Genomic DNA, 26,940 nt, shown 5'->3' with positions numbered 1-26,940 from the left:
GGCAGTCCTTCTGCCTCTGCCTCCTGACAACTGGGACCTCAGCCGTGTTCCAGCGGGACGTTTCTAACCACCCGGTCTCTTCAGAGGTTGATTCTGGGTGGGGTGGTTCAGAGCTGCAGGGTCTGAGGAGTTTGAGGGGGCTCTGTATCAGTTGTACTAGATCCTGGTTGTAGCACGCAGTCTGCAGAAGCCCCAGTGGGGAAAACCTCACTAGCGTAAAGCAGGCTGCCGAGGCCTCTCGAAAGTGCCGAAAGTGCCGGCGCCTGGGTTTGCACTCTTGTCTTAGCTCTCTTGCTGCTTGCTAATAAGATATGCAAATGATCAGGGCTGTGAAATCCTAGACCCATTTCATATTATGTTTAATTAGCATTTAATCTAATCTGGTTTTAATTTTTTTTTCACACTGGCACCCTAATTAAATGTTAGGGTGTTAGTCCTAACAATTAAATTATATTGGCAAATAGAGTCTTCAGGAAACTTGACCTTTTTTGAAGTCAGAGCCCTCTCCAGCTAGATGCAGATATTAATTAGATTCTGCGAGATGCAGCTTCTAGGTCCATTGAGGAACCCATTCAGCTCTTTTCCCGTGGTTATGGTCCTCCATTCCGCGAGGCACACACAGCCAGTGAACTGGCCCCGGCAGGCAGTGGGTCACAGCTGAAGGGGTTTGTCAAGAGCTTCCAGAGGGCCAAGTGAACTGACTGAGCCCCAGGACTTACACTTCAACAGGGGGTGTTAACTTCGCCAAAGGGCTGGGGTGGGAGGCGGGGCTTAGGCCTCCAGTGCCCTTGAAGTGGCTTCTCTCATTGACTCGAGCTAGTCCTTAGCTTGTGATTCTCAAGTGATGACCGTTGGGAAAGTTGGGACTTGAGTAAGTCATGTGGTGTCTAGAGGTACCACTGTATTCCGTAGCCACATTTTGTGGGTGGGGTGCAGAAACAGGAGGCGTTGCCGTTGCCAGCTGGGAGGGAGTTCAGAAGTTACTCCGGGTAAAGTTGAGAGGCCACAGACAGAACAATGCAGAGAACAGTTTTCCTAGTGAGGGAGCAGATTGGTGGCAGAAGAAACCCCAAAACATGACTTCGTGGCAGTTCCCAGACAGGCTTAAGGATGACCGAAGACAAAAGTCTTCTTCCCCGCCACGTACCAGTGAAGGGCGGCACTTGAGCTCTGGGGTGGGACACAGAGTGTCTCTGAGAGAACTTGGAAGTCACAGCTCATGGAAGTTTCTCATTGGGCTGTGCCAGGCCCCAGCTTTACTCTTCGTTAGAAGGCCCACGTCTTCCTTCCTGGGACCAGTCCCTCATATTATACATACGCTTGTGCCGCTGGGTGCAAGTCTGTAGCACAGTTTTAAACCTCCACAGGCAAGCCCCGGAACGTTCACGTAGCGGGGAGTGTGTTGTGTTTGCAGGTAGCCGTTCTACTCTTGGAGTCTCTGTGTGTGTCTGTCTGTCTGTCCGTGTCTGGCTGGCTACAGGAGCCAGGAGGCCAGGTCAAGACCGTCAGACCTGGGGATGAAGGGGCGACCGCGTTTTGGTGAGGGACCTGCCAGGCATGTCTTAATTTCTCTATTGTCTAGATCTCTGTTGTCTGTTCCCATTCTTTAAGACAGAGGATAATTTGCAGGAATCTCTCCTTTCCCATGTGGGCATCAACTCAGGTCACCAGGCTTGGTGGCAAGGTCCGATACCCGCCTGGCCGTTTCACTGCCCCCACTCTCTGCTGCCGTATCTGCTCGCTGCCCTAACCTGTGAAACCGGCCTCTCTGAGGCGGCATGAAGACTTCACCCTCTCACCTCTGCCAGGTTTTCCGGACAGACTTGATCACAGCCATGAAGATCCCAGATTCGTACCAGCTCAGCCCAGACGACTACTATATTCTGGCGGACCCGTGGCGACAAGAATGGGAGAAAGGTGTGCAGGTCCCTGCTGGAGCGGAGGCCATTCCAGAGCCTGTGGTGAGGTGAGCCAGGTGGCCAGGATAGGACCCTCGGGGCAGGGCATGAAGGGGAGGCTGGTTTAGGTAAGAGACATACCGTTTCTGGGATTCCTTCTCAGCCTGTCTCTCTTAGTGGTTAATTCTCTTGCGAGATAAAAATAACAACAGCATATACATTGGTTCAGAAATACTGGTAGGGTTACCTTTGAGGCTTTGGGCTTGAAGTCACCTCTGAAGCCAGATTACCTTGGTCCAAATTGCCTTTTACCTTCAGTAGGACCTTGAACCAGACATGCAATCTTCTGGGCCTCGTTTTTTCTTGCTTCTGAATAAGGGTGAAAGCTGCTTTCCTTGTGGTTGGAGGAGGTGTGGTAAACGGTGCATAGCAGATGTTACAGATACGGCTAGGGTTCGACCGTTGCCATTGTGCACAGCAGGCAGAGCGGGCCAGGCAAATCTCCAGACTTTGACCGTCCCTTACATGAGAATAGGCCATGCCTAAAATTGCTCTAAGTCATTACCCTTTAAAACAGCTCTTACGGGGAGGAGCCTGGTGCCCATCACCCAGTAGGGGCCTAGGAAGCAGTCGCTGGTGTCACCTGCTGAGGAGTCTGTCCTGTAGGGCTGGGTTAGAGTTCTCTAGGGCTTCATAACCTGCTGGTCTTGTGGGCAGAGACTGTTGCCCGGGTGTAACCACAAATGGTCTTGCCTTAAACTACAGACTATGCTTCAGTACTTCATTCTGAACCTGAGGGGACTGGTGGCCTGGCCTCCTTGTGCCACCAGCTAACCTGAGTTGGGCGGTTTCTGTGAGTGCCCCTTCCTGGTGTTGGCAGCTTCATGGCTTTTGAAAGATGAAGCTAGGGGCACAGGTCACAGCTGTCCGTTCCTTTGACGTTGACACCATTGCTTCCTGGCAACCACATCTATGAAGAGCTTGCTTCGTGCAAGCCCTGTGCTAGGACTGCAGGCAGTGGAGAAGCAGACCAACTCTAAAGGAATGGATGTGGGAAAGCCTTTCCTCCAGTGACGTGAACTAGTCTAGGGCTCTCCAGTGTCGGGAAGCTTGGGCCCATCTGGAGTGCCTGGGAGTATACAATGGGTAGTTGGGTGGGTTCGTGGATGGGTAGGCGGGTGGACAGATGGACGGACAGATGGATGGATGGATGGATGAGTAGGTGAGTGGATGGATGGATGGACGGACAGGTGGGTGGGTGGGCGGGTGGGTGGATCGATGAATCAATCCATTCTTACTATCTTCATCCCTTCTGGGGCCTGTAATATGGGCCAAGAGTATAGTAAGTTTCATACCCTGACCTTTTCAGTCAGGAGAACTATGGCCCGACTTCTCGGAGGCAGTCTGTTCCTCCGTGAAACTGGGATGATGCTGATACCAGTGGTCACCTAATGATGTGGGACTCAGGATTACATGAGAATTCTCACACCAGCTTGTCACCTTATGTGCCAAGGCCAGGGGGATGAAGAGGACGGGCTAGCTGCTCAAACAGAGAAGCAAGTCCTGATTGGAGTCACCTGGGAGTGTGACCTCTGCACCTGATGTCAATGACAGGTGCTTCTGGGAATGTCTGCTGGCATCACCGTTTATTACGGTTGCTTCTACACCCCCCCTCCCAGTGGCTTGGCTTCATTCGGTCTCTGTGTGGGAAATTTTATCTGATGCCATGGAGGGGGGGGCCTTGCTGTCCTGACCTCCTGGTGTCCGGTCCTAGCTTCCTTCATCTGATTTGGTTGGTGTAGCCCACTTTTTTTTTTTCATGATACATGGTCTCATATGCCCAGGCCAGTCTTGAACTTAGTATATATCCAAGGATATAGTACACCCACAGCATTCTGTTTGGGGGGCGTCGGGGGGAGAAAGATTTATTTATTTTTGTTTTATGGGTATGTGTGTATGCCCTCAGAGACCAGAAGAAGGTATTGGATCCTCTTGGAATTAGGAGTTACAGATGGGGGGCTGGAAAGATGGCTCTGTGGTTAAGAGCACTGACTGTTCTTCCACCCACATGGCAGCTCACAACTGTCTGAAGATCCAGTTGCAGGGGATCTGACACCTTCACAACAATGCACATTAAATAAAGTTAAATAAAAATATTTAAAAAAAAAAGAGTTATAGATGGTATAACCACCATGTGGGTGCTGGGAATTGAACCCGGGTCCCTTGAAAGAGTGGTCAGTGCTCTTAACCCCTGAGCTATCTCTCCAGCCCCGATTCTCACAGCCGTGCTGGGCTGACAGGAGTGATATTCACGGCCTCCCCATACTCAGGGAAGATGTACTGAGGTAGGCAAATGTGTCCTCAGGTGAACCACACCCCTGCTTCCCAGTCTCCCCACGATCAGTGCTACCACTTGCCTGGGGGCCTCCCCGCTCACTGCACAGCCCCCTGCAAGCCTTTGTGACAACTACCTTGGGGGACCCTGAGAGCCTCCCAAGTCAAGCCTCTCCCCGTCCTTTGGTGATCACACTTATAGGGTAGATATAGTACTGTCCCCATTTTATAGATGAGGAAGTTGGGAAATTCTGGGGAATTTCCTATGGGGCCTAGTAGGCCACCGGGCCAGGAAATGACAGACCACAGTGACAAACCCTGGGCTGTCCCTTGTCCCTGCGAGGCCTAGAGTGAGAGCATGAAGCATAGCCTGACGGCTCTCGCCCATAAACGTCCCAGCCCGACTATCCGCCCCTTCCAAACAGTCCATTGGGCAATTCTGCCCACCTTGTGGACTAAAATCTGTCACTGAGGGTTTGCGCTGGCCCTTTAGACTTGGTCCAGGGCAAACGCGACCTCTGGTGTCTGTCTGCTTCTCTGGGCTAGAGTCTTTGCTCTCCCCTGTGGCTCTTAGCACTTTCTTCCATCCCGTCCAGCCCATGTCTACCAGCTGTGTCTGAGGGTGAGGCCGTGGCTCAGGGTCAGGTCAGTCCATGACTGGTAGGAGATGCTCTTTCTCGTGTGTGTCCCTCAGCCCTGGCTCCCCAGGTGGCACCCGTGAAGCAGGCAGGTGTGACTGGTGTGTGTTACGCAGTAGGTGGCTGTTCGGATAAAGATGCTGAGACGCTTGATTAAGCGTGTGCTTCAGGCACACACAAAGCTGGAGTGTGACCGAATGCTAGGCTGTGTTTTTAAGAGATGTTCATTTGGAGTGACAGTTTCTTGGGAAAGGCAGCATTTGGTTAGACTGAGGGCATAGTGTTGGCTTCTATTTGGAATCATCTACTTGGTGTGGGAGGAGGGTCCTGCCATCATTGGTACTTAAGCCTCTCATGAGGGCTTCTGAAGTGGGATGGTGGTGCTGACTCTTAACTTTTGGCCCCTTCCCTGTCCCTGGTCCTAATGACCTCTAAGCCTACAGTCTTCCCCCTGCTTGCACCCCTGCCTCTCTGTGCCTAGCATCCTTCCTGTCCCCTTGCTGACACCAGGGCATTTCCTGAAGCCAGGGGCCCTCCCTGAAACTCTAGTCCTGTCCCCATGCCATCTTACCCAGCCTGAGCTGAGTCACAGCCGTTGGCAAGCCCTGCCTCCGACCCCAGGAGGCCTCCCGGGCAAGTGTGAGGCCTCTCAGGCCTGGCAGGGCTGGCCAGATGGAGGCCAGGCTCCAGACAATAACCATGGCAACCAGTAGGGTATGGGAAGGGCTGGCATTTTGAACTGGGCTCAAAATCTGATGGGTAGCACACAGATGCGTGAAGAGGACCCCACCCATCTGAGGCGAAATGCCCCTTCCCATTTCAGGAGGAGAGGGATGGTTGACATCTAGAGATCTTAACACATTCTCTCTCTCTCTCTCTCTCTCTCTCTCTCTCTCTCTCTCTCTCTCTCACACACACACACACACACACACATGCACGCACACACACACCAGCCCACCTCCCTCGCTACCCAGCACTTTGCCAAGTGCTTTCTTTTTTACCAAGTACCTAAGGTAGATTGTGTTAGTGGGATTCTGTTTGGGGACCCAGTCAGATGGAGCTTTGGTGCTTGTAACAGGTCCCTGACCCGGAGGCAAAGCTGATCTGGTGTTGCGAGTTTGGTTGTTTAGGGAGGCAGGCTGAAGCAGTAAGAAGCAGGATGCCTATGTGGTCCCTGGGGAGGGTCAAGGTGTGTGGTTAGCATTTCACTGTGGCAAGAGACCTTCAATCCAGAAAGCCCTTTCCTGGGCTGTACAGTGGAACCGTACAGAGATTCAACTTCTGAGAAAAGCAGACAAACTCATTTTAACTTAAAACCATGACACCTCTAGGCTGTTGGTGAGGAGGGGCTGGGCGTTATAAAGCCATGGAGACAGTCTTTGGTCCTAGCCTGGAAAAGTATGCCAAAATGTCTAGAGTCCAGTTGGCTCTATCTCACTTGTCCCCAAGTAGTTGGCACAAGGCATTGCCCAGGATGGCACTTGGGACACCTGGAGCCCCAGGCAGGGGCTGGTCCAGGGTGGGAATAGCCCTGACTGGGCAGGGCAGATGTCATTCCCACATGGACCTCACTCTGCTTTATGGCCCTTAGGGTCTGCTATTCCTGTAGATGCATAGTTAATGGAGTCTATAAGGCAAACTGGCAACATAGAAAGAAATGGAAAGAGGGGATGGATACAAGGGGCGGGCCTCGTGGGGCATCAGCGTCTCATGTCTTCCCTGGGGTCCCCAGTTCCTCAGCCAGGTTGACTGAGGAGAACCAGCTAAGGCCCCTCCCTTTACCGCTCCCTCTTTTGGCTTCACAGGCTCCTGCCACCACTGAAAGGTCCCCCTACACAGGTGTCCCCAGACAGCCCCACACTTGGTGAGGGTGCCCATCCTGACTGGCCAGGAGGCAGCCGCTACGACCTGGATGAGATCGATGCTTACTGGTTGGAACTCCTCAACTCAGAACTCAAGGAGATGGGTAGGTGATCCTTCCGCACCGGGTGTATGATCACAACCAGCAGGTATCGTCTTCTTCCCAGCCCTGGATAGCATCTACACCTCCAGAGACGCAGTGGCTGTGACTGGGGGACATCCTTACAGCTTTACTGTGTGGTGTGTCTTTTGTTGTCTCTGTCTCCCGGGTATCTACAGTTGTCAGGCAGAGGTAAGAGTAAGAAGTAATTCACAGGGCTCAATGACACGTGAAGTTAGCGTGCTGGTAGAAACAGTGTTAATGGGCGTGAAGCTTCCTGGATGAAGCCCATTGACATGTCCCCGGGGAAGATCAGCCTGGCCACTGTCTGAGTGGACACAGATAATATACACACAGTGTAAGGAGCGGATCTCTCATGAAGCCAGCTACATCCCACAGACACCCTTCATTGTTCCCATACAGTGGGAGGGAGTGGTCACGGGCCCTCCGAGTAGACAGTGAAGCAGCCGTGATGGGCAGGAACCTTTGGGATTAGATGGTCCATTTGTCCTTGATGGAGCTGAGGCCGCAGTCATACTGTAGATGGCTGGACGGAGCCTTCTCCCTAACACCACGGATACCTTTGCCCTGATTGCCGCAAAGCCTGCTAAACTGCTAATGGTGTCCTCTGCTGTCCCGCCCGCAGAGAGGCCCGAGCTGGATGAGCTCACACTAGAGCGCGTCCTTGAGGAGCTGGAGACACTGTGCCACCAGAATATGGCCCAGGCCATCGAGACACAGGAGGGGCTGGGCATCGAGTACGATGAGGACGTCGTCTGTGACGTGTGCCGCTCCCCTGAAGGCGAGGACGGCAACGAGATGGTCTTCTGTGACAAGTGCAACGTCTGTGTGCACCAGGTGGGTGGACCCTGTCGCCCTCTCCCTGAGCCCTGATGACGCTGGTTGAGTTGGTTATAGGAGCATGCGCACTGTGGACCAACAGCCCTAAGGAGGACTAGAGACAGAGAAGTTAGTAACACAAATGCCTGGCAGTACCTGGGACATCCGGGGCCTCCTTGGCTCAGTCCTGCTAGCCAGACCTAAGCAAGGGTCCTTTGGGGAGTCTGTCTTCTTCTCTGTGTCTTTCTCGGGTCTTCCCCTCAGAAAACTGTCCCCAGCTCCTCACATCCTGACCTTGCAGAGGGACAGTGGCCTCAGGTAGTGATGGAGAGAGAGCCAAGCTGCCTGATTTCAAAGCGTGGTTCTGCCTTCACAGCTCAGGAGGCTCCGGGGAAAGTTCCTGGCTTCTCTGGGGGCTCTGTTTTGTAAACTGTAAACAAATGGGAACAGTCAGAGCAGAGATGCAAGTATGACCTTCTGGTAGGGTGCTTGCCTGATATTCATCCCCAGTACTACCCCAGGCGCCCCCCAAAAAGCAAATTGTTTATGGTAAGTTATTTGCTTACTGGAAGATAATAGGGCTAAGCTTGTGAGGTGGCTCAGTGGGTAAAGACACTTACTCGGAAGCTTGGTGACGTGAGTTCAGTACCCATATAAGGTGGAAGGATTGAACCGACTCACAAAACTGCCCTTCGGCCTTCATATGTAGCCTGTGTCCTGCCATATTCTGTCCCCTCTTAACTGCCAGGCCATCTCCCCAGCCCACAGTTATCCTTCCTTTATTTCTTAAAAATCGTTTTATTATTGTATGTGTAGGGTGTTTTGCATCGTGTATGTGAATGAATTAGGTGTGTGCCTATTGTGGGATGTTTTACTCTTTTGGTTTTTGGGGCGCCTGCCACCCAGCTAGCTCCCAAGTAAATCACACACATGGAGTCTCATTATTACTTATAAATGTTCGGCCTTAGCTTGGCTTGTTCCTTGCCAGCTGTTCTTAAATTATCCTGACTACCTTTTGCCTCTGGGCTTTTATCTTTCTCTAGCCTGTATACCTTTCTTTCCTTCTTGCTCCATGGCTTGCTGTGTAGCTGGGTGGCTGCCCCCGGTGTCTTCCTCTCCTTGTGCTCTTGTTTTCCTCTCTTTATTCTCTCTGCCTGCCAGCCCCACCTGTCCTTGCTCCTGCCTCGCTATTGGCTGTTCATCCCTTTATTAGGACTATCAGGTGTTTTAGACAGACACAGCAACACAAATTCACAGAGTTAAACAAATGCAGAGTAAGTTAGTCACACACCTCAAAATAATATTCCCCAACGCGTACCTGAGGAGATTGAACCCCTTGAATTGGAGTTAAATATGGTTGTCAGTCACAGTGTGGGTGCTGGAAACTGAATTTGGATCCTCTGCAAGAGCAGCAAACCTTCTTAACTGCTGAGCCATCTCTCCAACCTGTAGCTCTCCCTTTCTCAAGCTCAGGTCCTGAGGTCTAGGTCCTTTGTATCTGTAGCCTTGTTCCCAGATTTGTAGCCAGGGGACCCACTCTGGCCCCCAGCTTTGAGGCACATGTTCCCACTACAGCTGAACTAAACAGATCCTGGGGAGCTGGGGAGCAGGGACTTGAGCTACGCAGCAGCTCTTGGGTCCATGTGTCTCTCCTACACTGTGGCATAACAGGAGAAGTGGGGAGTGGTCAATTTAGGAAGCAGTTGAGGTTTTCCCTATAGCCCAAGCTGGTTAGGAACTTGTGGCTACACAGGTCTTCAGCAGAGAGCAGCCCCCACCTTTCTACCAGAGCATGAGGACACCCTCAGGTACACTCGGCTGCCCATTGTTGCCTGGAGACAGAGCTGGCACCACTGGCAAGTTGCTGACCAGACATAGACAGTTTGCCAATGCCCCTGACCCATGACCACCTGCTCTCTTCCCAGGCATGCTACGGGATCCTCAAGGTGCCTACGGGCAGCTGGCTGTGCCGGACGTGTGCCCTGGGAGTCCAGCCCAAGTGCCTGCTCTGCCCCAAGCGAGGAGGAGCCTTGAAGCCCACCAGAAGTGGGACCAAGTGGGTGCATGTTAGCTGTGCCCTGTGGATTCCCGAGGTGTGTATCTAGCATGGGAGCTAGAAGATTTCAGCGACTAGAACATGGGGAAGGGGTGTGGAGAGCTCGGGATGGACCTGGCAGAATTTAGGTGAGCGTATAGGAAAAGAAAGGGCTGCTGGGCTCCCGTGAAGGCTCAGTGACAGGTTTGGGAATAACCAGGAATATTGTCTGTGGACCTGGTCTTAGGTTAGGTGCAATGTCTACTGGGAAGTCAAGTGACCAGCTCCTGGACATTCAGGAGGGATGATTTGAGGTCCAGACTTCAGTCAAACAGGAAGGACTCAGATTATGAGATCCATCGAAAGAAGGCTTTGGTTAAAATCAGAGTGAACCCAGACTTGTTGGCATATGCCTGCAAATCCAGCACTTGGAAGATGGAGGTGGAAGGTGATGGGCTCAAGATTATCAGCTAGCTGCATCTTGAGTTTGATGCTCACCTGGGTTATATGACGTCCTGTCTCAAAACCAAGCAGGGGTACACAGATAATCTCCTGGTCTAGAGGGTAACAGCCGGGAGTCAGGTAGTGAGTGGGCCTGCCCTCTGGCTGGGATTGGGGTGCAGAGGCTGGGGTCACGTGGGAGGGCCTTGGACATCAGGCCGGGTCCACAGTAACCATCCATTTCTTTAACACGAGAGATGCTAAAATCCACAAGGGTTTTGATCAGCTCTTTTGTATTGCAACACCTGTGCATTGCTGACGGTACCTAGTAGCAAGCTAGGAGACCCTGTTAGCATGTGGCTCTTCCCTTCCTGGTTCTCAGTCCAGAGGTTCCAAACCACTGAGGTCCACCTTGCCATTCTTGGGGTAGTGGTTGTTTGTGTCGGATTTGCATCTGGAAGCCAGGACTACCGCTTAGTTCCCTCTCTCCTGGTTACAACAGAGACGGGCTGACCTATTAAGAACCCCATCCTCCGGGGCTGGTGAAATGGCTCAGCGTAAAGGTGCTTGCTGCCAAGCCTGACGGCCTAAGTTCAATCCCCGGGACCTACATGGGGAAGGAGAGGACTGACTCCTGCAAGTTGTCCACTGACCTCCACACCTGTGCTGGGTCATGAACATACACAGACACGCGTGTACCTGTCTCAGAGCCTGCTCTCCCAGGGACATACTTCTAGCCAGCTACACTCTTACACATACACACTCTGGGGCTAGATCCAAGTGAGCCAGGGTAGGGAACCCAGACCTCAAACTCTGCCCGTTGTGGAGTAAGGGAGGACTTGGGACCTGGGAGCTCAACCACGGCTCTGTCTGCGTGCTCTCTGGCTACAACAGACAGCTTCCCACTAGGCACTGATGCAGCTGCATGTATTCTGCCCAGGTCAGCATTGGTTGTCCAGAGAAGATGGAGCCCATTACCAAGATCTCACATATTCCAGCCAGCCGCTGGGCCCTGTCCTGCAGCCTCTGCAAAGAGTGCACGGGCACCTGTATCCAGGTATGTGGCCTTCTTCCTGCTACCCCAAGCCAACTTCTTACATCAGACAGATGTGCCTAGGAGAACTAAGGCCCCAGTTGTTACCACCGCTTGTCCCCTGTGGCTGCACCACTGATGGGCCTGAGAGGCTCAGTGCTAGGGCCATGCTTGGTTCTTCGCCAATCAGGAAGGGACATCTCCTATGTCCCCAGGCTTCCAAGGAATAGGGACAGACCCCACCTGTGGAATGCTAAGAACTTTGCTTTCCCTACGAAAGCAAGTGTCTCTGGACTTGAAGAATGCATTGGCCTTTCAGACTGTAGCCCTGACATATGAGAGGAGTGGAAATCTAGATTTCTCTCCAGTTCAGCAAATGGGCCTTCCTGACAAAAGACAGGCTTACTGGTCTACCTGTGATGATTGCTCTCTTCTTGGTGATCATTAGGATAACCCAAGGTTTTCAGATGTTGGAGGGAGCTGTGGGTTTGCTTTTCTCACAAAGCAGGGTTTGTGGTCCTTCTGGTCTATGCTATGGGGGTGGAAGGCCTCCTTTATCCCTCTCATCTCCCCCAGGAACACAGTTGATCTTGCAAATAGGCCTCCACCCCATTTATCAGCCCTCCAGGCGGACTCTAGACACTGTGACAGTGGTACCTACTTTGGGTATACTCTTGACGAACTGGTTCCAGTGGTCCAGTCCCCATCCAAGGCTGGGAGGCGTGGTCCACCCACCATTTGATTGGACAAGAGAAGGGAGGGGTCCAGCTGCTCCTAGAGAGCAGAACTGGGGCAGACTCCTGGCTTCAATGGCAATGTAATAAAGAAGGCCTCACCCTCTTCAGCGGACATAAAGTAATTTTTTCCCACAGCACAGGGCATCTTGTCCCCAGGAGAGTCATCACCTTCTGGTTGTTGGCTCCCTCGGGGTACCTGGGATTTGTTCCATTACCTTTCCAGCTGCCCCAGGGCTCCTGGGTTCTTCCTGCCAAAGCTCCTTCCACATAGAGATGTCGGAGCCCATGCCATTTTACGTAGGCTCTCCCCAGCACCCACCGTTGTTCCTGGGGCTCCTCTGATTCCTGACCCTGTCCTGCCCCCCTCTCCAGTGTTCCATGCCTTCCTGCATCACGGCATTCCACGTCACGTGCGCCTTTGACCGAGGCCTGGAAATGCGGACTATATTAGCTGACAACGATGAGGTCAAGTTCAAGTCACTCTGCCAGGAGCACAGTGACGGGGGCCCTCGGAATGAGCCTACTCCTGAGCCCGTGGAGCCCAGCCAGGCCGTCGAGGACCTGGAAAAGGTGACCCTACGCAAGCAGCGGCTGCAGCAGCTAGAGGAAAACTTCTATGAGCTGGTAGAGCCGGCGGAGGTGGCCGAACGGCTGGACCTGGCCGAAGCGCTGGTGGACTTCATCTACCAGTACTGGAAGCTGAAGAGGAGAGCCAATGCCAACCAACCACTGCTCACACCCAAGACCGACGAGGTGGACAACCTGGCCCAGCAGGAGCAGGATGTCCTCTATCGCCGCCTGAAGCTTTTTACCCATCTGCGGCAGGACCTGGAGAGGGTAAGTGGCCCCGGTGGGTCAGAGGCTTTGCCTGAGACCTTGGCTAAGACTCCATGTGCCCTGCCTGGAGCAGTCAGGGCTCGGGCAGGAAGGCTGCCAGGATTAGAAGACAATATGGGATGATGGTGTTTCACAGACCGATTCTGCAGACTCTTGGTCTTTGGCTCTCTCTCTCTCTCTCTCTCTCTCTCTCTCTCTCTCTCTCTCTCTCTCTCTCGGAGCGGGGGTTTGAGACAGGGTTTATCTGTGTAACACCCCTGGCTGTCCTGGAACATGCTCTGTAGACCAGGCTGGCCTTGATCTCTGCCTCCTGAGTGCTGAGATTAAAGGCGTGCGCTGCCACCACCCGACTTCTGAGTCTCTCTTGTTCCAGCCTTTTCCCAGGCCTTGGTGAAGGTGGCCTATGGGGACAGGAGGGAAGGATTCTAGTAACCACTGCCTTTAGTCCCACTCTGACCTCTGTGAAAGGTGACTAGGACCAGAGGAGTCAGTATTACCCGGGACGTCTCTGTCTTGAGGCATTGAGAACTGGAATTGTCCAGTTACCAGGCAAGCTTGTCCTGGCCGGACTTGGGCGGGCAGGGGTGAATGGTGGATGTGACTCCACGGACTGCCGGACAGAGCACTAGAGCACAGGGAACAAGGTGACGCCTAACATCAGGCATTCCCCCACAGAGGTGTTCCAGGCCAAGAGAGAGAGAGAGAGAGAGAGAGAGAGAGAGAGAGAGATACAAACACGTCCGTCTTCATTCTAGGATACAGGATAGAGGTGTGGCTTGGGCCCTGATGGTACCTGTGGGGCTGAGGGAGGTGAACAATGTCTGGATCCGTAGACCAGCCCTCTGAATCCCAGGAGCTGCTGTGGCCTTCCCTTTCTGAACGTTAAATTCTAGGGTTCAGAGAACTGTAGAATCGTGTCATAGTGTCCTTCATGGGCCCAGGTAACATGTCATCTCTCCCTGGGCTGTGTTAGGAGACAGTCCTGATTGGAAGCCTCAGAGGGACTGTGTTATTGACTGCTTTTCCTGTCTGTGCCTCAGTGAACCCGTCTGTCAGATGGGTGCAGTGCTGTGTGGAGTGGCTTTTTCTCTCTGTGCCTCAGTGAGCCCGTCTGTCAGATGGGTGCAGTGCTGTGTGGAGTGGCTTTTTCTCTCTGTGCCTCAGTGAGCCCGTCTGTCAGATGGGTGCAGTGCTGTGTGGAGTGGCTTTTTCTCTCTGTGCCTCAGTGAGCCCGTCTGTCAGATGGGTGCAGTGCTGTGTGGAGTGGCTTTTTCTCTCTGTGCCTCAGTGAGCCCGTCTGTCAGATGGGTGCAGTGCTGTGTGGAGTAACAGTGATTGTCCTCGGCTTCCCCATTCTGCACATCTGCCCTGCCCTGGTGGCCGGAGAGGAACCTCACTGCCTGACAGCCACTAAGTCTGCCACCAGGTCAGGAGGCCGTGTGGTAAGAATCACATGTTCATGGTTCAGCCAGGCCAGAGGGGAAAGCTGGTTGCATTGCAGCCTCTGTTTTCCAGGCAGTTCAGCCTGCTGTCACGAGGAGATCACAGCTCCTATGGAAGTTGTCCTGAGGCCTCTCCAAAGCCCCACCCTCCAGGTCTCCAGGGTCATCACTGTCCCAGAGGACCTAGCAGATATTACCTCATGGTCTGTGCTGGTCAGCCTGGGTATGGCCCCCACCTGACTTGACTTCCTGAGGAAGACCTTCCCTGCCCAGGAAGCAGGTTCTGCTGCTGGGGCTCAGGGGGGTGGGTGAACTGATTGGAAACCTCAGTCTCCTTGGGCTTGACCTTGGATTTGGACTTCGAGGGTGGGAATGGGAGTTGAGAAAAGCAATATTGGCTGTTACAGTTGTGTAGATTTTCCTGAGCAAGTGTGTCCTCTTATCCCTTCAGCCTCCCACCCCGGTGTCAGCTGATGCAGGGGCTACTGTCTGAGGCTGGCGAGGCCTGCTATGCCGGCAAGGCTGACCAGTCAGGATCTAAAGGCTCAGGGCAGGTAGGGCGACCACAGACCGCTCCAAGGGCAGAGTGACACCTATCTAAGCCTCTAAAGAAGAGGTGTGAAGACTTGGAACACTATCACAGCTCTTGGGGGCTTGTGACAGGAGCCCCTTTTCTAAATTGCTTCCCAGAGGCCTCAGGGTGGAACACAGCTATCAGATAGCATTGACACCCAACCGTGGGCCCTCCCAGGACCACACGTTGGTGACTCAAACCAATGAAGATCACCAAGCAGAGGAAGGTGGTCTCTTCAGAGCCCCATGGTGGCAGTGGCCTGGCCAACAGGCCCAGTCTCCAACCATGGCCTAGAGCCAATAGCGGAGAGTGCCCCGCCTTTGCCTGGGCACCAGGCCAGCTCAGGCCTGCTTCTGGAGTGAGTTGGAGTTGGAGGTCTTGGGTGGCCTGGCCGTTTACTGACTCTGGTCTCCCCCGCCCATCCCCCAGTTCTCTGACTGTTTCTGTTTCCTTTTCTGAGAAATGGAAGCAAGGATCCAGTTGGGCATGGGGTCACACAAGGACAGTGGCCTGTGTGGTTTATTCTGTTTGAGGCTAGGTCTCACCCGGTAGCCCAGGCTAGCCTCAGACCCATGGCAGTCCTCCTGCCTCACCCTCCCTAGTGCTGGAATTAGAGGGATATGAGGCCCCTTACCTAGCCCACTGCAGGTTCATTGTCACTTTTGTCCCCGGAAGCAGTTTAGCGCTGTGTCCCCAGAGTGGGCTCCTGAGAGGAGCGAGACCTGGAGCTCCGGCATGGGTGTCTTCGCTGGCGGTTCAGCCGCAGGCCTGGACGTTGGCAGGCACTGTGTGGATGGGCACAGCCGCTGCAGCCTCCAGTTATTCATGGCTGACAGAAAAATTGCAGTAGTGGACATCAGCCCTGCAAATGCCAGCTCATGTCCCCTAGCAACCACGCTGGCTGTCAGGCCCTGCAGGGACGCGATTGTGGTTCTGGCTACACAAGTTCTTCCAGAGGCTGAACGGACCTTGTGTGGGAGCCAGGAGGGTGGCAGGGGCGCTCAGGAGCCTGTGGGAGCCCCACCCCTGTTGCCCTCTGAGGGACGGAGAGGACCAGTGGGAGGTGGATCCTGTCATTTTTGGACCCTGCCATTTTCCTCCTTGTCAGTCCCTAGATTGGGGTCTCTTGCCAAAATCCTGAGCAGCACTTGGCTGGTGGACAGTCACTCCATTCTCTACCTCTGTCACCACTCCATCCTCTGGCCCTTTGTCTTCATTCAGCCTTGTCTAAGGACACCAGTCAATTGACGAAAGGGCCCACCCTAACCCAGGATGACTTCATCTTAGCTAATTTTATCTTCCCAGCCCTTAGGTCCCATTCTGAGGTTCCCAGCAGGAAATCTTGGGGAATTCAACCCATATAGAGGCCCTAGAAGGTGTAAGTCCGCCAGGAAGTGGTCTGATTTGCATTTCAAGAGCGTTGCTGAGGGATGGCTTTACTGTCCCTGTGAAAGGCTGGGGGATGGGCAGAACCAGGCTGTGAAGGGAGATGGTGTCAGTCACCAGGACAGACTGTGTAAACATACTGATGGGTCAGTTGTGGGTGGAGGCGAGACCGAGTCATGGCATGACTTCTACAACTGTCCTGGGCCCAATAGAGTACCTCCAGAGCCTGCTCCCCACCCCTACCCCCTGCTGGTTGGCTTTGCCTCTCCCCACCCCCGTGACACTGTCACCACAAGGCCTAGCTAGGCCTCCTGCTGGGGTTAGCTGTCCCTTTATACAGGAAGCCTTGCTACCCTCTAGTCCTAGGTCAGGGAGCTCCTCTGCTCTGGAAAGACCATGTTGCTTTCAACAAATTCCTCCCAAACAATAGGTACAGAGCCAGGCTGGTGTGCAGGATTGTGGAGAGGAGGCTGGTTGGAAGGTGGGCCATGGTAGGAGGGTCCAAGGCGGGCACCAAGTGGTCAAAGTCGAGGGCTGTTCCTTGAGGAAGGGACTGAACATGGGAATTGGTAAAACTGGGGTCAGTGATGGGTGGACCGTGGTGGCCTGGTGTGCACAGTGCAGATTGGGGGTACACACATGGAAAATCCCAGGAGAGTCCGTACTGAATCCATCCTGTTGATGCTTGTAGGCTGATTGGATCTTCTAGAATCCTTTTCACAACTAGTCTCAGAAAGGAAAGGGGGAAAGCCATACGCAACAGAGATCTGCCCATGCTCCCTTGAACTAGGAGGAGTTCATGCCAAGAAGGAGGAGTTTGAATTAAAGGCCACCCCAGGCAGCTTAAGGACAGAGAGACTTAACTAAGTCAGACCTGAAGACCAACGTGGGACTAGATGGAGGAAGACCTCGGTGGGAATAGGATTCAGGTTGAACAGCTGTGGTCAAAAACAGCTGTCCCTGTTTCTGGAAAGCTCCATATAAACCCAAAGGAAATGCCAGACCAAGGGAGTGTCTCAAGGGCTGAATCCTTGCCTCAGCAGCCTGAGAAGTGTGTGAGAAAACGGGGGGGGGGGCACTGACAGGTTGACCTTAGATGCTTCCAGATAGCCTGAAGAATGTGTCCCTGTCCTGTAGACTTCAGAGCCTGCTGTAGGGACTCTGCCAGCCTGAGAGAGTTAAGAGGTTGTAAGAGGTTGCTGTCCTTTATAAAATAAGGCATCGTGTCTCTGCGGATATATGAGCATTGGTGGAAGTGGCAGGGGCCTGGCTCAGGTCCTGGGGTAGCAGGTAGACTTGGGAAAGCTATTCTGCCAGATTGTGCTCATTTGAAAGTACAGTGCCTCTGGTACCTTGGGGCGGGTGCTGGGATTTACAGTGATGCTTGTCTCTGAGGAGTTGCTTTGCTGGGAAAGGTACGTGATGGAGAGACCAGATACTCCCTGCACACTCAGGGTGTGGTAGTGAATTCTCAAATGTCTTGGGCAGACGGGAGGTAGCAGCGGTTGGCCCACATCCGGAAACACTGCCTTCTCCAGCAACGAGGCTCCTTGGGGTGGCCCGTCTGAGATGGTGAGAAACCTCTCTTCCGTCTCTTCAGGTTAGGAACCTGTGCTACATGGTGACGAGGCGCGAGAGAACGAAGCATACCATCTGCAAGCTCCAGGAGCAGATATTCCACCTGCAGATGAAGCTTATGGAGCAAGACCTGTGTCGAGGTAGGTGCGGCGCCTTCCCTCCTCCATTGCAGTCATCAGACCCATAAGGGAACCTGTCAAGGCCCTGGTTGTGTGAGTAGGCAAGGAGCCAGAGTTGGAGCTGTGGCTTTCAAGCTTCCCTCCGGCACCACTGGCTCCCTGGGACAGCCCAGTTCTATCAACAGTGGCTTTGCTTGCATAAGGACAGGTGCAGATCCACAGTTTTCCTGGCTCTGCTGGGCTCAAGATAGGCAGGAGCTGGCCAGCTTCCCTGAATCCCAGCGTGCCTGGGGGTCAGTCCGCAGGGAGGCAGCTGCGCAGAGATGAGGCCGTGTGTTTCTTCTCTCTGGTTTTGCGTGATGAGATTGAGGCTCCAATCAGCTGTATTTTCTTTGTCCTCTTTCGTTCTCTGGGTATAACATTCATTTATCCAAATCTAGAAATCAGGGGCAAAGGTCTTGATGTTGATTGCATTGGTTAGTTACGGACTCTGGACACGTTAAGGAAGACATGCTTAGCACCCCACATACACATGCCATCACACGCAAATATTGAACATGTGCAGCAGAAATGACCGGGTAGACAGCTTTGGAGGTGTGGACTGCCCCTGCCCACTCGGCCTGTGGGTCATTCTGGGGCTTGAGTGGAAGAGGAGGAGAGCTGCTGGGTGCCATTAGAGGGAGTGCTGCCCCCTTCTCTGCCAGCAGCTGAGTTGTTCCCTTTAGCCTTTGGGGTTACAGCATTCGTGGAAGCCAAGTATGTGATGGAACATACCTGTGAACCCAGTGCGCAAGAGGTTGAAACCAGAGGATTTTGAGTTCAGGGTTAGCCTGGGCTGCATACTGAGCTCCTTTCTTTAAAAAAAAAAAAAAAAAGAAAAGAAAAGAAAGAAAATTTAAATTAAAAAGAAAAAAAGAGTTGGAGAGATAGATGACTCAGGGATTAAGAGCACTGGCTGTTCTTCCAGAAGATGTGCTCAATTGCTGGCTCACAACTGTCTGTTCCTCCAGTTCCAGGGGATCCAGCGCCCTCTTCTGGTCTCTGAGTGGCTGGGCGCATAGCTTACTTGATAGGGCCCTTGCCTAACATGCATGAAGTCCTGGGTTTGATCCTCAGCACTGCATAGAACCAGATGTTTGTTCTGGCGCACATCTGTAATCCTAGCACTAGGGAGGTAGAGGCCAAAGGATCAGGAGTTTCAGGTCATCCACAACCACGTAGTAAGTTCAAGACCATCCCTGACTATATAAGAACCATTTTCTTTGTTGCTTGTTTTATGAGACAGGGTTTCTCTATATAGCCCTGGCTATCTGTCGACCAGGCAGGCGTTGAATTCAAGAGATTCTCCTGCCTCTGCCTCCTGAGGGATGGAATTAAAGGCATGCGCAGCTGCCTGGCTAAGAACCATTTTCTTACCTATATTTATTATGTGTGTGAATGTTTTGGCTGCATATCTGTACCTGCCCTGCCTGTATCCCTGGTGCCTATGGATGTTAAAGGGGGTGTCAGATCTCCTGGGACTAGAGCTAAAGATGGTCATGAGCCACCTATGAGTGCTGGGAATTAAACCCAGCATAATCAAAGGAAAAAAGAAAGGAAATTACTGTGGTGTTTTACAGAGGTCAGAGCAGGTCATGGGCTTGTAGAATTGTCTGCTCTGTAGCCTCCAGACCTTTCTAGCCTGCTTACAGTTTGCTCTCTGGAGCGAGAAAGTAAAGTGTCCCAGGATGTGCGGTCAGTGGTGGTTCGGGGACATGTATTGAGGAGGACACCACAGCACTTGGAGGAGGCCACACATGTGTCTTCCTGAGAACTCCCAAAGCCAGTACAAAGTCCTTGTGTTCAAGGAAGCTAAGATTAGCAAGGAGGAGTAGTGCCTTGGAGCACAGAATCCTACACGCCAGAGTGTCTGCACCCCAACCTAAGGTCTGGAGATGCTGCAGCTCCTTGTCCTGGGTAGGAGAAAGCACCATTATTCAGTGCAGTGCCTCTTCATAGGAGACTGCTTTACCCCTGCTTGAAATGGATGAACCTAGGGGAGGAACGGTGCCTAGAGGAGGCTGTGGGGACCAGGGTGAGACATGGGAGGTCTCATGCCTGGGGATCGTGTAACAGGCAAGGAAACTGGGGTCTAGCTAAAGGCTCTCAGGGTGAGAACATCTCAGGACACGACTTGCACCCATTTAAAACAGTGTTCGGGAAACCCTTCTGCTTCTGCTGAGGAACTGGGGACCTTCTTTGGTAGACCAAGGGGACGCGAGCGTCAAGATACAAAACTGGAACCTCTGTGTCACCACAGAAGCAGGTTAAGAGGCGTTTGGCTGTGGTGTCAGCCCCGAAACTAAGCCTCTTAGCCCCAGGTGATGCTCTTCTGCCCTGTGTCCAGCTCCTGGTCCTACTCTGTCCATAGAACATCCAGTCATTGTTGTCACCCCGCAGGACTCAGCAAGGACTGTCCATTTCGTAGATCATACTAAAGTCCAAGCCAAGGACTTCCTGTGCCTACTCCAAGGCCTTCCTAGAGCCGTGGGCAGTTTGTTCTCCTCCAGCTCTGCCTGTGTCTGACACCCTGTCTGTAACCTTGGTGTCCAGGAGGACAGACACAATTGATGGAGGACCGCTGGGCTGCCTCTCAGGTTTAACTCTCTTTCTCTAACCCAGAGCCACCTGGGAGACGAACAAAGGGCAAGAGGAGTGACTCGAAGAGAAAAGGCCGAGAAGGTCCCAAGGGCAGCAGCCCCGAGAAGAAAGAGAAAATAAAGGCTGGGCCTGAATCTGTCCTGGGGCAGCTGGGTAAGTGAAGGGCCCTTGTGAGCTGGCATGCACCGGCTCTTTCAGCTTCACCCCATAGGAGGCCAGCGGCATGAAGCAGAGTTGGCCGCCTCAGAAGAGCCACTTAGGCCGGTGCCCACACCATCGCAGCCTCCCTTCACCTGAGATCCCAAGACTTCTAGCTGGATGGAGATAGTTCTGTCAGCTCAGGAGCTGCCCTGGCCAGAATGCTGGATCCTCCCAGAGGTCCCTAGAAATCAGCCCAGTGGTGGGAGGGGAAGACCCCAAGAAGTCTGTCCCTCCCTGTTCCACCTCCACCACCATCCCCCCCCCACACACACACACACGGGCTGTTTGCTCAACCCCAGTCAACCTTTCTTGAGCCACCCAGAGACCAGGAGAAGTGACAGCAGACCCCCTAGTCCCTGTCACAATAGACCAGAGCTGAAACTGATCCTGGCCACCCTGTCTCAGGGAGACATCTCTGACAGGTGCTTTCCTCCAAGCCGCTGGAGGAACAGCCTGTAAAGACGCAGTGCCCCCTGGTGGCCTCTCTGCTCTTCCCACTTTGAAATTCTTAGCCTTTGAGCAAGGAATTCACCATTTCCCTTCCTCTCTGCTCTGCTACACAATTTGCAAAGCCAGTCCTGGGGTTGGTCACCCTGGCGAGCAGGGACAGTGTCTGGCCCCGCTCTTCGGTGGCCTTGGTGGGAGGGGTAGACAGAACCAGGTGTCTTGCCTGGGTGGGTTGGTTGTCTTGGGCTACCCGAAAGGGTGATACACACCTGCTTTTGTTCTCGCCCCCGTCAGGTCTTTCCACCTCGTTCCCCATCGACGGCACTTTCTTCAATAGCTGGTTGGCACAGTCGGTGCACATCACGGCGGAAGACATGGCCATGAGCGAGTGGTCTTTGAACAGTGGGCACCGGGAGGATCCCGCTCCGGGTCTGCTCTCCGAGGAATTGCTGCAGGATGAGGAGACGCTACTCAGCTTCATGAGGGACCCCTCACTGCGGCCTGGTGACCCTGCCAGGAAGGCCCGAGGCCGCACTCGCCTGCCTGCCAAAAAGAAACCACCCCCGCTTCAGGATGGGCCCAGCGCACGGACCACTCCAGACAAGCCACCGAAGAAGCCCTGGGCGCAGGATGCTGGCAGTGGCAAGGGCACGCAAGGACCACCCGCCAGAAAGCCACCACGGAGGACCTCTTCTCATTTGCCGTCCAGCCCTCCAGCTGGGGACTGTCCTGTCCTAGCAGCACTGGAAAGCCCCCCACCGCTGGCCTCCGAGACCCTGGACGAGACAGCCCTCGTGGCTTCCGACTTGAATGTCCAAGTGCCTGGCCCTACAGTGAGTCCCAAGCCCTTGGGCAGGCTCCGGCCATCCCGAGAGATCAAGGTCAGTCGGAAACCTCCAAGCACTAGGTCTGACGCTGGGACGGGACTGTCATCTGCTGTGACCGAGAGGCCAAAGGTCAGCCTGCACTTCGACACCGAGGCTGACGGCTACTTCTCTGATGAGGAGATGAGCGACTCTGATTTAGAGGCAGGAGCAGAGGAGGTGGTTCGCATGGGGGTACTGGCCTCCTAACTCACCGGGGCCCTGCCCTGGTCCCCCCACAGGGTCTCAGCCCAATCACAACTGCCATTTCCAACTGCTGAGTGTCCCAGACCCACCACTCTGTCGTGGTTTTATTTTTAATATAGAGAGAGTTCTGAATTCCACTCCGTTGTCTTTCCTCTGTGCTGGCCTAGGACATTAGGATTCCTCCCGTGGCCCTGGCCAGGGGCTATGCCAGGTTCTATGTGCCACCCTGTCCCAGCCCACGCAACATCGCTGGGCTTCTGGCTTGATGTAGACAAGGTGAGGGAGAGCTCAGGGCTCCTGCCCACTGCCACTGGGTGACACAGACTGTCGTTTGGGCATTATTTCATGGCAGATGGGCCATTCCAGGGCCTGCCCCGCCTTGTCCCCCCCAGATTGCACTGGGGTCTGTTTTGGGTGTGGGGGAGGTGTCCTGCTGCACTCCACTGGTCCCTAAGGAAGAATAAGGGGTGATACCCAGTCTCTTCACTGTCACAAGCACAACGAGTTTCTATGAGAAAGCACTGAGGGGGTGCAGGGGGCCCGCTGGCTCCCGAATAGCCCACAACATCTGAGGCCCGCCCGCCCACCCGCAACCCCCCTCCCCTCCCTTGCTGCTCTGTCCCTGCCAGTGCCCAGCCCAAGCAGCTCTGGGAAGTGGTTCCCAGAATCCTTCCTGAGCTGTGCTTTTACTCAGGGGACTCCCCAAACAGCCAACCACCCGTCCAGGTGGAAGGCTCCAAGGGAGGGCCAGTGCCCAGCCTGGGGCTTGGGGCTCAGATCAGCCCACTGCAGAGAATCACTCTGGGGCTTCAACTTCCTTTCTTCCTTTGGGGCCAGTCTTGGCCACCGTCTGCCCTCTCCACATGGAGCTGGCCAGACCAGACCGTTTGCCTTTTGAAGTTTCCTAGTCCTGCTAAGAGATGAGCTTCCTCTTCGGTTTCCTTCTGGAAACATCCTTCCAACAAGTGTAGTGGGATCCCGGGGCCCAGGGCAGGCCACTGCTGGCCTGCTGGGGCTGGTTGAAGTATTGCTGGATCTTCCTGTGTCCCTTTGTCCCTTGGCGCCTTAACCCCCTTTTCCCTCCTTGACGTACCCTCTTCCCTACCCCTCTTCAATCCCTCCTCCTCCAAGTCCCCAGGTAGTTCTGAAGAGTTTTGATGGAGTGGCCCCAGGGTGATAGCTCAGGGAACAAAGGAATTCCGTGAAAACATTTGGATTTTTTTTCTTTTACGAATTACTCTTGGGTCACTTCCACCACTGGTAAAGCCAGAACTTCTCCAACCAGAACCTTGCAAAAGTCCAGTGAACCAGTCGAATCATCCTGAGAATGCCAAAGAATATTTTGACCATAATACACAGCACAGCCCGGACCTGACAACTGTCAACTTGAACTTCCGTTTCAAAGGAGTTGGTTAGCAACGCAACAGAGTTCCGAGACTTGGTTGTTGCACACACCTACAGAAAAGTGCCCAAGGCCTCGGAGGAGGAGACCGCTGCCTGCCGCTGCTGCTGCTGTTGATTTATGGTCCCTGGGCTGGGCCGCTGTGAGTGTGGTCCTAAACTCTGAGGACTCCCCCCTTTGGGGAGGGAGAATCCTGACTGCGAATCCAGCGTGGTTCCCCCATCGCCACCGCACAGATACACAAAGAGCAAATACACGGGACCTTCACCCACCTCGACTCCAAAACTATCAAGGTACGACGGTGAGTTTGAGCAAAATCAGAAACAAAGATAATGACTTCAGTTTGGTGGATTGGACAAACATGTCTGATTCCAATGGACTCCGAGGGCGTGGGGTGGACTCCAAGGATACTGGGCCTCGGGATGGCATCGGCTACCACCTAGACTTAGTCTGCCTGCCCATCTTGGTAGTAGTGACAATGCAGTGTTGGCGTCAGCACCCCACCCCAGTCTCTTGTTTACTGCCTTTGAACAGACCTTCCTTAACCCTGTGCTTTGAGTCACTTCGGGTCGCAACCTCGTCTGCTGGATTGCCTGGTGGTCTGACCTTTGGGACGCAAAGGGCATGGGGTCTTAAAGAACAACCAAACACTGTAGGGCGAGGGAGGGCACAGCCCTGACCACTCTGTTCCACCCCAGGGCAGGGGCTGGGCGCTGCTGGTAGACATTAGTGACGAGTGGGGTACATCCCACCCCTTTGCCTGGGCCTCTGGCGCTCTTTCCCCAGGGCCAGGGCTGGGCAGGCAAGAGAGGCGCTTCAGAGAGCCTCTTTATTTTGACCTCTGGGTTCTGGGCCTCTTGGCAGTTGGCACCTGCTTTGGACACGATCCGTCCACTAGGTCCTGCCTGCCACGAAGCCCAGTTGTCTGTTACTATGGCTGGCGAGAGGGCTCCTTCACTAGACCAAGCCCTAAGGCAGTCTCTCTCAGGCAGCTGTCTCCACCTTTGAGGTGTCAGGCCGCTGGGAGGATGAGAATGCCCCATTAGCCTCTCTCTCCCCTTAGCTCCTCCCAAGCCACTGTCCATGGTGTAGATGGCTTTGCCACACTAAGACCAAGGCACCATTTTCAGGCCAGAGGCAGTTCCCTTGCCCGCATCCACTACCCCTCCTTAGGGAGGCAGAAAAGGCTCTTTAACTCATTCTGGCTATCGTCCCCTTCCCACCAGCCCTGGCTGCCTTCCACGTCATTCCCTCTCGCCACAGGACACAGGCTAACGTGCAAGGAAAGTATTTTTTGTGTATCATTAGGTGTGTTTTGAAACAAGTAAAGGAAAAGACAGGATGCTCATTTACTTTATTAAATGGGCTCTGACTTCGTACATGGTGTGAGAATCTGCAGTGGATGGGCCACAGGTTCGTTGGAGAAACCAGCCACCCAGGTTCCTGGGCATCAGTGTTGGACTCTGAGTGAGTGAGTATGTGTGTGTGCGTGCGTGCGAGTGTGTGTGTGTGTGTGTGTGTGAACAGCAGAGCACTGTGCACATACGTGAGCATACGCGGACACCCTGTGGGACTTGCTAGGGTTTCTTAAAGAGTCAACTGTCTGATTCTACAGGAACCTCGGCAGCAGGTTAGACAGGGTTTCCCCGCCATTGCCACATATGGCCAACCTGTGCTCCCGCCTGAAGCTCCGCAGAACAATATGTGATCTCTGTAGTAAGGTCCTTGAGGCTACTCTCCCGCGCCCTTGGCCTAGCTGGCCACATTGGCCAAAGAGCCAGAGGTGTTGGAGTCGGGGACTTTTGGTTGTTCTTTAAGGCCCTTCCTGCCGCCTTCCCTCGCGGACACAGACTTGTGCTCCATCCAAATCATTTGGGGGTGGCGGTGGGGAGGGTGATATGAATGTCACAGGAGGAGACACCTTCTGTCTTTGTTTCAAAGAAAGTGATGTGCCATTTGTTAATATACAAGAGAAATATTGAAAATATATTGAAAAGAGCAATTTTAAATTATTTTTGGCTTATGTTGCAATATTTATTTTCTTGTATTAGAGAAGATTCCTTTGTAGAGAAAAATGTATTTTTCATTACCGCAAAGACCTATTTCTCCTTTTTGTACATTGTCCTTGTTCGCAACCCTTAACGAGCAATAGAATGTCCGGTCACCCGCGCGTGGCCAGTGCCCACTGTGCCCTGCATGATTGTGTTGCTGCTGCTGCTCCTGCTGCTGCTGCATAGTTTCCGGCCCTGTCCTGTCCTGCTCACTCACTGGGGCTTCTGGATTGCGGCCCCCACCAGGGTCTATGTCTAAGGAGCCCACTGCACTCCTTGTGTGTTGGCGAATTCAGTTAATAAAGCAATGTTTTCTGTGCTGGCTGCTGTGAGGTTCTGTTGCATTGGGTGGGCAGGAGACCTGGGAATCCCACTGCATGCCTCCAACAGTGGCCGGGCTGTGTCTTCATGGGGTGTCTTTGATCTTCAGTGTTAGCCCCTGGCATTCAGGGTCAAGGATGAAGGGGCAACCCAAAATCACACCTCTGGTGAGAGGTAAAGGGCCCCATGAAAGGCTGCTGTGCTCCACACCCCTACTGGAAAGTGTGGGAGGATCTTCTCAGAAATCAGTGGAGAATTCTGCCTCAGTTTGTTTCATTATTGCTCGGCCCCTACTCTGGCCGCACACTGTGGTCTAGGGAATGGCTTCCGGTACCAGCTGAGGACACAGGGAGGGTGCCTCCGAGGAAGGGCATCACTCCTTCCTTTGGTGGTTAGTATATTGACTGTGTACTACTAAGGTGTTGTGCCCACCCCAACCTCCCATTGGAGTCCCGAAGAATTGTTAGAAACTGGTGTAGCACATGGTAGTGGTCCCAGTACTTAGGTGGAGGTGGGCAGATGGGAAGTTCAAGGTCATCCTGAGACTTTAGGGCAGATGCTGGGAGGTACTTGTCTGAGATCAGTCTACAGAAACTGCTTAAAAAAAAAAAAAAGACCTGGTGTGCTTATAATTCTGAGTACAGTTGTTTGCTAACCTCCACATGGGCACTGTTAGATGCACAACTTTAGAAAACTGAAAATCCAGCCAGGCGGTGGTGGTATGGGAAGCAGAGGCAGGTGGATCTCTGAGTTAGAAGCCAGCCTGGTCTACAGAGTGAATTCCAGGACACTCAGGGCTACACAGAGAAATGATGTTTTGAAAAACCAAAAAGAAAAAATCTGGACAACAAAATAGCATCAATTTAATGATTCCACATTTATTTTTTTGAGACTGGTTTTTTACTAAACCTGGCTGTCCCAGGGTGACAAAAAAAAAAGGAAGAGCCGGGCGATGG

The 26,940-nt window shown here is 53.4% G+C and overlaps 1 protein-coding gene across 6 annotated transcripts in view; it reads left to right on the top strand.

The window, feature by feature from the left end:
• Jade2 (jade family PHD finger 2) overlaps positions 1-25,983 on the top strand; it is a 49,053-nt gene extending 23,070 nt beyond the window's left edge. For all 6 annotated transcript variants that reach the window (XM_050157781.1, XM_050157784.1, XM_050157779.1 and 3 more), the window contains 9 exons: positions 1,809-1,966; positions 6,676-6,836; positions 7,477-7,688; positions 9,596-9,763; positions 11,087-11,203; positions 12,289-12,753; positions 17,756-17,873; positions 20,514-20,645; positions 21,435-25,983. In XM_050157781.1, coding sequence (XP_050013738.1) covers positions 1,809-1,966; positions 6,676-6,836; positions 7,477-7,688; positions 9,596-9,763; positions 11,087-11,203; positions 12,289-12,753; positions 17,756-17,873; positions 20,514-20,645; positions 21,435-22,213 — 2,310 coding nt within the window. In that variant the 3' untranslated portion in view covers positions 22,214-25,983. The remainder of the gene's footprint in view (positions 1-1,808; positions 1,967-6,675; positions 6,837-7,476; positions 7,689-9,595; positions 9,764-11,086; positions 11,204-12,288; positions 12,754-17,755; positions 17,874-20,513; positions 20,646-21,434) is intronic.
• The last annotated feature ends 957 nt before the right edge of the window (positions 25,984-26,940 follow it).

The sequence above is a fragment of the Alexandromys fortis genome, unplaced genomic scaffold (assembly GCF_014885135.2).
Source record: "Alexandromys fortis isolate MF-2015 unplaced genomic scaffold, M_Fortis_MF-2015_v1.1 scaffold_103, whole genome shotgun sequence".
In the NCBI taxonomy this organism is placed as follows: domain Eukaryota; kingdom Metazoa; phylum Chordata; class Mammalia; order Rodentia; family Cricetidae; genus Alexandromys; species Alexandromys fortis.
Note: the sequence above shows the minus strand (reverse complement) of the source record. Positions and strands in the feature narration are given on the sequence as shown.